General features: G+C 49.9%; 1 protein-coding gene across 1 annotated transcript in view; it reads left to right on the forward strand.

Annotated features, from left to right (window-relative positions):
• The first annotated feature begins 10,057 nt into the window (after positions 1-10,057).
• The window catches only part of LOC141806130 (claudin-11-like), a 35,138-nt gene continuing 33,756 nt past the window's right edge, over positions 10,058-11,439 (forward strand). The window contains exons 1-2 of the mRNA XM_074691396.1: positions 10,058-10,725; positions 10,904-11,068. Of these exons, the coding sequence (XP_074547497.1) occupies positions 10,500-10,725; positions 10,904-11,068 (391 nt within the window). The 5' untranslated portion in view covers positions 10,058-10,499. The remainder of the gene's footprint in view (positions 10,726-10,903; positions 11,069-11,439) is intronic.

The following is an 11,439-nucleotide window of genomic DNA, read 5'->3' on the forward strand; positions in this document are numbered from 1 at the left end:
GCATTACAGCATGCAGCATCATCTGTGCTGCAGCTTAGACACATGTGAGCAGAGCTTGTCCTGAATTAGTGAAACGACCACCAGCTGTTACCGTTCATCAGGCTGAAAGTCAGAAAAAGGAGACGAGCTCCTGATGTTTTAACGAAGCTCTTTAGCTCCTGGATGGTTCGGTATCTGTGACGTGCGTGTTAAAGCCCCATTTCTGAATAATAAAAACATCTAATATTTAAATCAAGTTTTAGATGTGTTGTGAAATCTTACATAAACTCCATCATAATTTAACCTGGTGCTGGTGAGATTCAGCGTGTGGATGTCAGAGATTCAGGGAGAAGTCTGAATGTAGTATTTCACCATGACCTCGATTCAAAATCACGTTACATAAATCTTTTTTCATCTTCACTATCAATGGAGCCTCTCAAAGCTGCATTTTTTCATTCGTCCTTATCTAAATAAGATGATTTTGTACTTTTTAAAATTCCATCTCTGTAGTTATCAGCTGACACAGAAAGCAGCTCAGACTAAAGGATACGATCAGGAACATCTCCTTCCTTTCTCCACTGAATCCAAAAATGATTCAGGTGTTTCAGTGGATACCTTTAAGGCACTTTATGTTAATTTCACTGCTCCTCTTTGAGCCAGATCTCAGCCTCTGGTCCTCTGCCTGGTCCTCTGCCTGGTCCTCTGCCTGGTCCTCTGCCTGATCCTCTGCCTGGTCCTCTGCCTGGTCCTAGCCTGGTCCTCTGCCTGGTTCTCTGCCTGATCCTCTGCCTGGTCCCAGCCTGGTCCTCTGCCTGGTCCACTGCCTGGTCCTCTGCCTGGTCGTCTGCCTGATCCTCTGCCTGGTCCTCTGCCTGGTCCTAGCCTGGTCCTCTGCCTGGTCGTCTGCCTGATCCTCTGCCTGGTCCTCTGCCTGGGCCTCTGTCTGGTTCTCTGTCTGATCCTCTGCCTGGTCCTCTGCTTGGTCCTCTGCCTGGTCCTCTGCCTGGTCCTCTGCCTGGTCCTCTGCCTGGTCCTCTGCCTGATCCTCTGCCTGGGCCTCTGCCTGGTCCTCTGTCTGGTTCTCTGCCTGATCCTCTGCCTGGGCCTCTGCCTGGTCCCCTGCCTGGTCCTCTGCCTGGTCCTGACTCCTTAGGTGACGGGCCCCTGGGGTCCCTGCGTGGATCTCTGATGACACCTCTTCACCCTCGTCTGACGGCTCCAGAAAACTTGAGCTCACTGCAGCAGCCCCAACGCCGCTGCTGCTGAACAATAACAGGAAGTGCTGTGACTGTTCCTTTAAGTAATGTAATCTAATGGTCCCAACATGGCCCGACTTCAACTCTGCCGGCACTGCAGAGCCTCTCATCAACATGATTTACGAGTCATGAAATGTCTGCCTCCCTCTCTCCTTCCCTCTGCCCCACTGCCCAACAAAGTCCCATCTCCTGCATTAGATAATGCACAGCCCATCATGTAAAGAGCTGTAGATTATACTGCGCTGGTGACAACAGAGGAGGACGGGGGATGGGCCGAGGATTAAAAGGAGCAGAATGATGAGGAGGCTAATTTAAGCAGTTTGAGAGAGGAGAGGGGAGGAGGTGGGGGAGCAGGAGGAGGACGGAGTGTGAGCCAGTCAAGCCTTAATGGAAATAAGTTGATGTGCTGAGGTGCCGGCTGTCAGAGAGCTCTAAAATACTCCAGCACAGGTATTTTAAGGAACCAAAGGTGTTTTTTCTGATGCACGCCGCTCACCTCTGCTTCCTGCGTAAACCTGCACTGATGACCCGTTATGACAAACAGCAGGAGGATATTTACGGTGCTGACGGAGGAGGCGCAGCCTGCCCCACAGGGCTGAGTTATATTTCACTCCTCTCCGTCTCCTCCGTCTCCTCCTCTGTTTCCGGTGGCTCCTGGCTCTCACACACACTCAGCCATATGGAGAGTGACGCGTGTATCTCTCACACTCAGCGCTCTCCAGGGCTGCCGTGTGTTCTGGGCGCCGTATAGTTAGCAGGGCTCGCCGTGATGTATTGAGTGTAATGGCCAACAGCGTTTGTTGAGATTAATTGATACTAATGGGTAACGCAGTTAGCGCTGAGTGATGGCTGCTACACCGCAGACACACCGGAGAATCAGACACAAATCAAGTTTGTGACTGAGCTCCTGCTGCAGCAACACGCGCCGTCTGTTCTGTCGCCTCCTCTGCACCAACAAACTTTGTCCACAAGTTAGACGCTGCTTTGCTGCTTTGCTGCTTTGCTGCTTTGCTGCTTTGCTGCTTTGCTGCTTTGCTGCTTTGCTGCTTTGCTGTTTCCAAAGAGGGACGACTCTGACAGTTTGACAACCCTAAAGCTGAAAATGAGTGACACTGATTCGAGTGCAGTCAGCTGCAGAGCCTGCACGCTTTGGGAAGAGGACAAAAAAGAAGGTACCCAGAAATGTTTTCCTCCTGAAAAATAAAGATTCGAAGCAGAAATCAAGCAGACAGCGTGTTGTGCATGTTAAACAGGCAGGAGGAGCCAACCACTGTCACAGGACATAATGTAAAATATAAATATGCATATCACTGGAGACAAGAGATGTAAGAGTAATCCATCTGAACCGTGTACTTTCACAATCCAGACAAGGAACGCACGTTAACATCAGAGCCGAGGTCGGAGGATACGTTTCACGGTGAAATGAAGGAGAGAGCTTTAATTTCAGACATCTGGATATTTAGATACATAAACAGTGGCTACATCTGCATCTTCCCTGTTTGTCAGTAATGTCATTGTTTCCCTCTGAAAAGTGTTTTTCCAGAATGTAACCAGAGTCAGTAAGACGGAGAGCCTGCACACTCCCACGGCTCAGATGATGAAATGTTTATTTCAGGTGTTAATAATGAAGGAATGAGTGGTTTTTATCTGCGCTGTGAGAGGTTTTGAAGGAAGGCCTCATCACTTGGAGTCATGTCAGTGTAGCATAAACAGATCTTCCTCTCCCCGACGTCTGCCTCCTGTTAATCACAGAATGTGACCTGACAACGATCTGAAAAAGCGCCCCGAGGCCAGGATGACTCATCCAGTATGGCTGCCACTCCATCACCGGGGGCAGGCCTCAGAGGGCTCCCCTCTCCCTCCAATCTCTTAATCATGGCCCCTCTGCAGCTCCCCACTCATAACTCATCTTTTTCCACTGCAGCTCCACCTCTGATCCAGACCACCGGTCTTTGCTCTGCAGAATCTGAGTGTGTCATCACCGCTCATGGCTCTCAGCCGCTGACTGACAGATCTGACAGCGTGCAGCAGAGAGCAGCGCTGTGCCTCCTCTCCCTCCTGCTTCGCTCTGCTCCAAACTTTATGCTGCATTCAGAGGCCGTCTACCCACACACATCAGTCCACATCCACCGCCGTCCCTTTACCTCCCCAGGAGGGCTCAAATCCCATCATCCCCGTGTGTCAGTCCTCCTCCTCCATTAGCATAATGTTCCCTCACTGCCTCGCTCCTCAGGTTTCACACAAACTGCTCCAAAATCATCCTCATTACCCCAATCAGCTCCACACACTACACCCACTTATCATCTGTCTATCTATCTATCTATCTATCTATCTATCTATCTATCTATCTATCTATCTATCTATCTATCTATCTATCTATCTATCTATCTATCTATCTATCTATCTTTTTAGGGAGGTCACATGACAAGTGAGTGAATGACAGCGTCAGGGAATGTGAAACACATGAAAGTGTGGGATGCAGATTAATTTAAAAAACGTATCAACTGAACTTCAGAAGTCTAAAATCCAAGAGTCCAAACTGACCTGAAGTCTGAACTAAAAACCAATCAGGTAACTCAGGTAACTCAGGTAACTCAGGTAACTCAGGTGAAGATGCTGGAGAGCATGACGAGGGGGAGGAGAACCTGGAGACGACACAAAGAGATGGACTGACCAGGACCTGAAGAAAATTCACAGGTGTCCTATTGATCCAGGAAAATTTCTCCGTCGTCAACAGGCCGGTCTACCTGGTGTTTCCCACAATGCTTTGCTTTAATGCTGTTCATTTATACTCGTCGCACTCAGGTTTAGCTGGATTATTGCTCCCTAGTGGAATGGGTATAAGTGATGACAAAGAAACACTGTGAAATCTTCTCACTTCTAGTCAAAAAGGAGTTTACTTCGACAAATTCATCAAAGCCCAAACAGAACGCTACATCACCTTCTCCAAACCTACGAGGATCAAACCAAAGCAGTTTTCCTGGACAACGACAAAACATAATGGATGGATGGATGAAGGATGGATGGATGGATGGATAATGGATGGATGGATAGATGGATAGATGGATGGATGGATGGATGGATGGATGGATGGATGGATGGATGGATGGATAGATGGATGGATGGATAGATGGATGGATGGATGGATGGATGGATGGATGGATGGATGGATGGATGGATGGATGGATGGATGGATGGATGGATGGATGGATGGATAGATGGATGGATGGATAGATGGATGGATGGATGGATGGATGGATGGATGGATGGATGGATGGATAGATGGATGGATGGATGGATGGATGGATGGATGGATGGATGGATGGATGGATGAAAAATGGATGGATGGATGGATAGATGGATGGATGAAGGATGGATGGATGGATGGATGGATGGATGGATGGATGGATGAAGGATGGATGGATGGATGGATGGATGGATGGATGGATGGATGGATGGATGGATGGATGGATGGATGAAGGATGAAGGATGGATGAATGGATAATGGATGGATGGATGAAGGATGGATGGATGGATAATGGATGATGATGGATGGATGGATGGATGGATGGATGGATGGATGATGGATGGATGGATGGATGGATGGATGGATGGATGGATGGATGGATGAAGGATGGATGGATGGATGGATGGATGGATGGATGGATGAAGGATGGATGGATGGATGGATGGATGGATGGATGGATGGATGGATGGATGGATGGACCAGAGAGGACCCAGAGCAGGGACTCTTTCCTCTTTCCTCTGGTGAAGTCAGGTCAGCCTTCAGAGCCGGAGCCGTGCACAGACCTGAAACCTTCCTCCTGAGTGTGGGACCAGCTCAGTCTGGTCAGGTTGAACCAGTCTGCAGCTGAAACTCTCAAAGTGTGACTGTGTCTGCTCTGGATTTGTTTTTGTGTTTTGGAAGTGAACACTCATCACACCCTGCAGGATTAAGCCAACAAACTGTGGAAACAAGCCTCTGTGTATCTGCAGCAATCTGTAATGAGCACAAAGAGACACAGAGGAGTGTGTGTGAGTGTGTGTGTGGGGGGGGGGCTGGTTCAAGGCCTGCAGGCCTGACCCGAGCAGTGTCAGCGGCTTGTTGATGATGTGTGAGAGCTGCTTTCTTAATTGCCTGTACTTGACGAAGTGCCTGCAGCTCTCCATCTCATCATCTGACAGGAGTCAAATTTAGCTGCTGCAGAAAAATCAGCAAAACACAACAAAGCAAACGTATCGATTGGAGACTGGAGGTCCGTTCTTCAACACGAGGAAGCTGAAGGTCGAATAACTGGTTTTCATCAGGAGTTTCACCGTGAAGCAGCTGCAGAGATTATTGGCTTGTATCAATGCGAGTCTTTATCATAAACTGCTGCCACTAACTTTTACTTCCACATCGAAGGGCTGCTGATTCAATAAAAAACACCGTCCACGTTCGATTTTAAAAGTGAGGTAGGGCTGCAGGGAGGGTTAGAAATTACAGCGAGCAGGGACAGATAGATACAGATGTGCGAGTCCGGCCTTTACAGAATGTGATCACACAGAGCAGACCTGACCCCCCAGAGGACGAGTCTGCATCCTTAAAGAAAGGAAACCGTCCCGTTAACCAGGCGGGTAAACGCCGTCTCACACATGAGCGGGCCGACAGCAGGACACGGGCGCAGCAGGGCGAACATGAGGGGAGGACGTGGGCCAAACGTGGCGTTAAAGAGAGCGACCTTGTGGAGATACCTGAAGCGTCTCGTCTTTGTCCTCCTCTCAGACTGATTGCTGCGCCGCCGCTGCAGCGTCACTCCACTGATGTGAGTGATGGAGGACTTAACTTCATTGAGCAAGAGCAGAAGGAAACACTCTGTCCTACAACACCTGAATGTCAACTGTAGGCCACTGCTGAGCTGTGTCGCCCCCTGCTGGTCACAGCAGAGACTCCAACACATTCATCCAGAGACCATGAGCATGCTCACGAGATGAGTTTGACACAGAAACAGCAAACACTGGTTTGGTTTGGCCCTGTGTGTGAGAGACAGTCTCTAACTGGAGCAGCCTGTGTGTGTGAGTGACGTGTGAGAGGGTGAATGTGCAGAATAAACTTCATCCTGTTTCCAGAACCAGGTCTGGGGGAATCTGGACCCATAGCAAGAGCTTAGCTCAGGCTAGGGGGCGCTGTGTGACCCAAAATAATAATGTCAAAAACTGTGTTTGAATGTTGTGTTAGCTAACAAGTCAGGACGATCCCTGCAGACCCTACGTTTGACCTCACAGACCAATAAAAGTCTCAACGATGTCCAAACAAAACATCAACAACAGAAATTAATACATTTACTAAAGAAAACATCAACGATCGATACAAACTCTCTGACCAAAAACCTTTACAAACGATAAAACAAACCATAACCAACAGTTCAACCAACATACATCACAGAAAACACACTTTCTATATCACACATACACTTACACACACACACACACACACAGACACACACACACACAAACACAAACACACACACACACACACACACACACACACACACACACACACACACACACACACACACAGACACACACACACACACACACACACACACACACACACACACACACACACTGCTGTGTGTCATCATGGCGTAAACACAGTTCTGGTGAATGAAGCTCGTCTCTGCGCTGTTCTCAGCATCATCATCATCATCAGCGCTCTCCTGGTCACTGCACGCGTCAGGTCGTCTCTGAACCTCTGGGTCAAACTTTGCAGCAGTTTTCAAACTCGGGATACTCTGGAAACAAACCTGTGGATGTAGAAGAGACCAGCACACAGGTTGGCGTCTTTCTCTGCTGCTGCTTGTTTTTAACCTGGTCTGAGCATCAGCCCAACACAGTCTCCTCTGCAGCCACAGCAGTGCAACAGCGCTCCCTGCTGACCTCTTTTAGGTATTGATGTAATAACAAACTGTTGGAACTGTGCAAAAAAATTTCAGATATTCAGCAAAAAAAAAAAAAAAACAGAGGGTGTCTGTTTTATTCAAATAAAATAATTAAAGAAACGAAAAAATAAATAAAAACCTAAAGATGTAAAATTTCTCTGACCTTCTACAGTCCCCGAGGCCGAGGCTTTTCCTCCTGCTTTAAGACGATGAGAGAGGACCGGAGTCATGTCCCTGCTGATACCTGACGGAGGAGAGTGTGAGAGCATCAGGACCTGCTGATACCTGATGGAGCAGAGTGTGAGAGCATCAGGACCTGCTGATACCTGACGGAGCAGAGTGTGAGAGCATCAGGACCTGCTGATACCTGACGGAGCAGAGTGTGAGAGCATCAGGACCTGCTGATACCTGATGGAGCAGAGTGTGAGAGCATCAGGACCTGCTGATGGAGCAGAGTGTGAGAGGATCAGGACCTTCTGATGGAGCAGAGTGTGAGAGGATCAGGACCTGCTGATACCTGATGGAGCAGAGTGTGAGAGCATCAGGACCTGCTGATACCTGATGGAGCAGAGTGTGAGAGCATCAGGACCTGCTGATGGAGCAGAGTGTGAAAGGATCAGGACCTTCTGATGGAGCAGAGTGTGAGGGGATCAGGACCTGCTGATGGAGCAGAGTGTGAGAGCATCAGGACCTGCTGATACCTGATGGAGCAGAGTGTGAGAGGATCAGGACCTGCTGATGGAGCAGAGTGTGAGAGGATCAGGACCTGCTGATGGAGCAGAGTGTGAGAGGATCAGGACCTGCTGATGGAGCAGAGTGTGAGAGGATCAGGACCTGCTGATACCTGATGGAGCAGAGTGTGAGAGCATCAGGACCTGCTGATGGAGCAGAGTGTGAGAGGATCAGGACCTTCTGATGGAGCAGAGTGTGAGAGGATCAGGACCTGCTGATGGAGCAGAGTGTGAGAGGATCAGGACCTGCTGATACCTGATGGAGCAGAGTGTGAGAGGATCAGGACCTGCTGATGGAGCAAAGTGTGAGAGCATCAGGACCTGCTGATGGAGCAGAGTGTGAGAGGATCAGGACCTGCTGATGGAGCAGAGTGTGAGAGGATCAGGACCTGCTGATGGAGCAGAGTGTGAGAGGATCAGGACCTGCTGATACCTGATGGAGCAGAGTGTGAGAGCATCAGGACCTGCTGATGGAGCAGAGTGTGAGAGGATCAGGACCTGCTGATGGAGCAGAGTGTGAGAGCATCAGGACCTGCTGATGGAGCAGAGTGTGAGAGGATCAGGACCTGCTGATGGAGCAGAGTGTGAGAGGATCAGGACCTGCTGATGGAGCAGAGTGTGAGAGGATCAGGACCTGCTGATACCTGATGGAGCAGAGTGTGAGAGCATCAGGACCTGCTGATGGAGCAGAGTGTGAGAGGATCAGGACCTTCTGATGGAGCAGAGTGTGAGAGGATCAGGACCTGCTGATACCTGATGGAGCAGAGTGTGAGAGCATCAGGACCTGCTGATGGAGCAGAGTGTGAGAGGATCAGGACCTGCTGATGGAGCAGAGTGTGAGAGCATCAGGACCTGCTGATGGAGCAGAGTGTGAGAGCATCAGGACCTGCTGATACCTGATGGAGCAGAGTGTGAGAGCATCAGGACCTGCTGATGGAGCAGAGTGTGAGAGGATCAGGACCTTCTGATGGAGCAGAGTGTGAGGGGATCAGGACCTGCTGATGGAGCAGAGTGTGAGAGCATCAGGACCTGCTGATACCTGATGGAGCAGAGTGTGAGGGGATCAGGACCTGCTGATGGAGCAGAGTGTGAAAGGATCAGGACCTGCTGATGGAGCAGAGTGTGAGAGGATCAGGACCTGCTGATACCTGATGGAGCAGAGTGTGAGAGGATCAGGACCTGCTGATGGAGCAGAGTGTGAGAGCATCAGGACCTGCTGATACCTGATGGAGCAGAGTGTGAGAGCATCAGGACCTGCTGATACCTGATGGAGCAGAGTGTGAGAGCATCAGGACCTGCTGATGGAGCAGAGTGTGAGAGGATCAGGACCTTCTGATGGAGCAGAGTGTGAGGGGATCAGGACCTGCTGATGGAGCAGAGTGTGAGAGCATCAGGACCTGCTGATGGAGCAGAGTGTGAGAGGATCAGGACCTGCTGATGGAGCAGAGTGTGAGAGGATCAGGACCTGCTGATGGAGCAGAGTGTGAGAGCATCAGGACCTGCTGATACCTGATGGAGCAGAGTGTGAGGGGATCAGGACCTGCTGATGGAGCAGAGTGTGAGAGGATCAGGACCTGCTGATGGAGCAGAGTGTGAGAGGATCAGGACCTGCTGATACCTGATGGAGCAGAGTGTGAGAGGATCAGGAGCTGCTGATGGAGCAGAGTGTGAGGGGATCAGGACCTGCTGATGGAGCAGAGTGTGAGAGGATCAGGACCTGCTGATGGAGCACAGTGTGAGAGCATCAGGACCTGCTGATACCTGATGGAGCAGAGTGTGAGAGGATCAGGACCTGCTGATGGAGCAGAGTGTGAGAGGATCAGGACCTGCTGATGGAGCAGAGTGTGAGAGGATCAGGACCTGCTGATGGAGCAGAGTGTGAGAGGATCAGGAGCTGCTGATACCTGATGGAGCAGAGTGTGAGAGGATCAGGACCTACTGATACCTGATGGAGCAGAGTGTGAGAGCATCAGGACCTGCTGATGGAGCAGAGTGTGAGAGGATCAGGACCTGCTGATGGAGCAGAGTGTGAGAGGATCAGGACCTGCTGATGGAGCAGAGTGTGAGGGGATCAGGACCTGCTGATGGAGCAGGGTTGGAGAGGTTTAGGACAGTTTTTGGTTGGTGTAACAGTGATAAGCGTCCAGCAGGGGGCAGCAGATCTTGTTTTTTCCGTCAGTGTGGTGGATCAGCTCTGTGTGTGTTGTATCTCTGGGTGGATGTTAGGGGCTGTGAACACTCAGTGTAAAAACTGGATGTGTTGTTTTTTCCCTCCCTTTTTGAAGTTTTTGCAGATCCTGGTTTCTGATTGGTTGTTGGTTGTGGAGGTTTTTTTCCTCCTGGCTGAACTTTCCTTATAAAACCTTTGAAGATGTGACAGACTCAGTCTGTGAGGACTGCAGCGCTCTCCATTGATGGATTACTGAGCTGGGAGAAAAAGAGAACTCTGTGTTAACTTTGTGCTGGAGTATCAGAGGTTAAATCAGAGACAACTTTGGGTCATCTTGTTTTAGGTCTTGTTTTCGTTTTATTTTTTCCACTTTCAGTCGGTTTTTAAAGTTTCACTCAACATCTTAACTCAGGACTTGTGCTCTTCACTCATCGTTTGTGCCATGGCAAACTCCTGTCTTCAAATGAGCGGCTTCCTGCTCAGCTGCCTCGGCTGGGTGGGCATCGTGATCGCGACCTCCACCAACGACTGGGTGATGATGTGTAAATATGGTCTGAACACCTGTAAGAAGATGGACGAGCTGGGGGAGAAGGGTCCCTGGGCGGACTGTGTCATCTCCACGGGAATATATCACTGCTACTCCCTGACACAGATCCTGGAGCTGCCAGGTAGGTCCTGTTTGACTCCATCACCAGCTTTCTGCTCCACCCTCACACCGTGGGACGTCTGCACAGCACAGCGCCCCCTCTGTGACGCGTTTTCATGAAAAACTTGTGCTCTGAAGGCTTTGAGCAGATTTGTTCTTTTGTCACTGATATCATTTCTGTGTCACGTGTGTCTGTACAGCTTACATCCAGACGACTCGTGCCCTGATGATCACAGGCTCCATCCTGGGGCTCCCAGCAGCCATCATATGTCTGATGTCCATGCCCTGCATCAACCTCGGCAACGAGCCGCAGAGCTCCAAGAACAAACGCACCATCCTGGGCGGAGTGCTCATCATCATCGTCGGTAAGCAGCTTCTTCTTCTTCTTCTTCTTCTTCTTCTTTAATCAAAGCACAATAACAAGATAACAGATACAATGTGAGGATTCGCTGTGAACAAGCCTCCCAGCCAGTGGCGTGCACAGACTTTCGAAGGGCAGGGGTGAAATAAAAAAGGGGCATGAAGCACATTTGTTGCTACCCAGTGTGTCACACTCCAACCAGCGAAGAGAGCAGTTTTTTTTCCAACCAGGGGCCCTTCAGTGTGTGTTTTGGCTCTAAAAAGGACTTAAGCTGTGTTTTTCACCAACTGGACCATGAGGGTGGGCGACTGCCCCCTCTACACCCTGCTCTGTGCACACCACTGCTCCCAGTCGTCCGTACCCTGACCTCTTGTA

Source organism: Halichoeres trimaculatus, unplaced genomic scaffold, assembly GCF_033239565.1.
Source record: "Halichoeres trimaculatus isolate MK-OKI-2021-1 unplaced genomic scaffold, fHalTri1.1 fHalTri1_scaffold_17, whole genome shotgun sequence".
Lineage (NCBI taxonomy): Eukaryota > Metazoa > Chordata > Actinopteri > Labriformes > Labridae > Halichoeres > Halichoeres trimaculatus.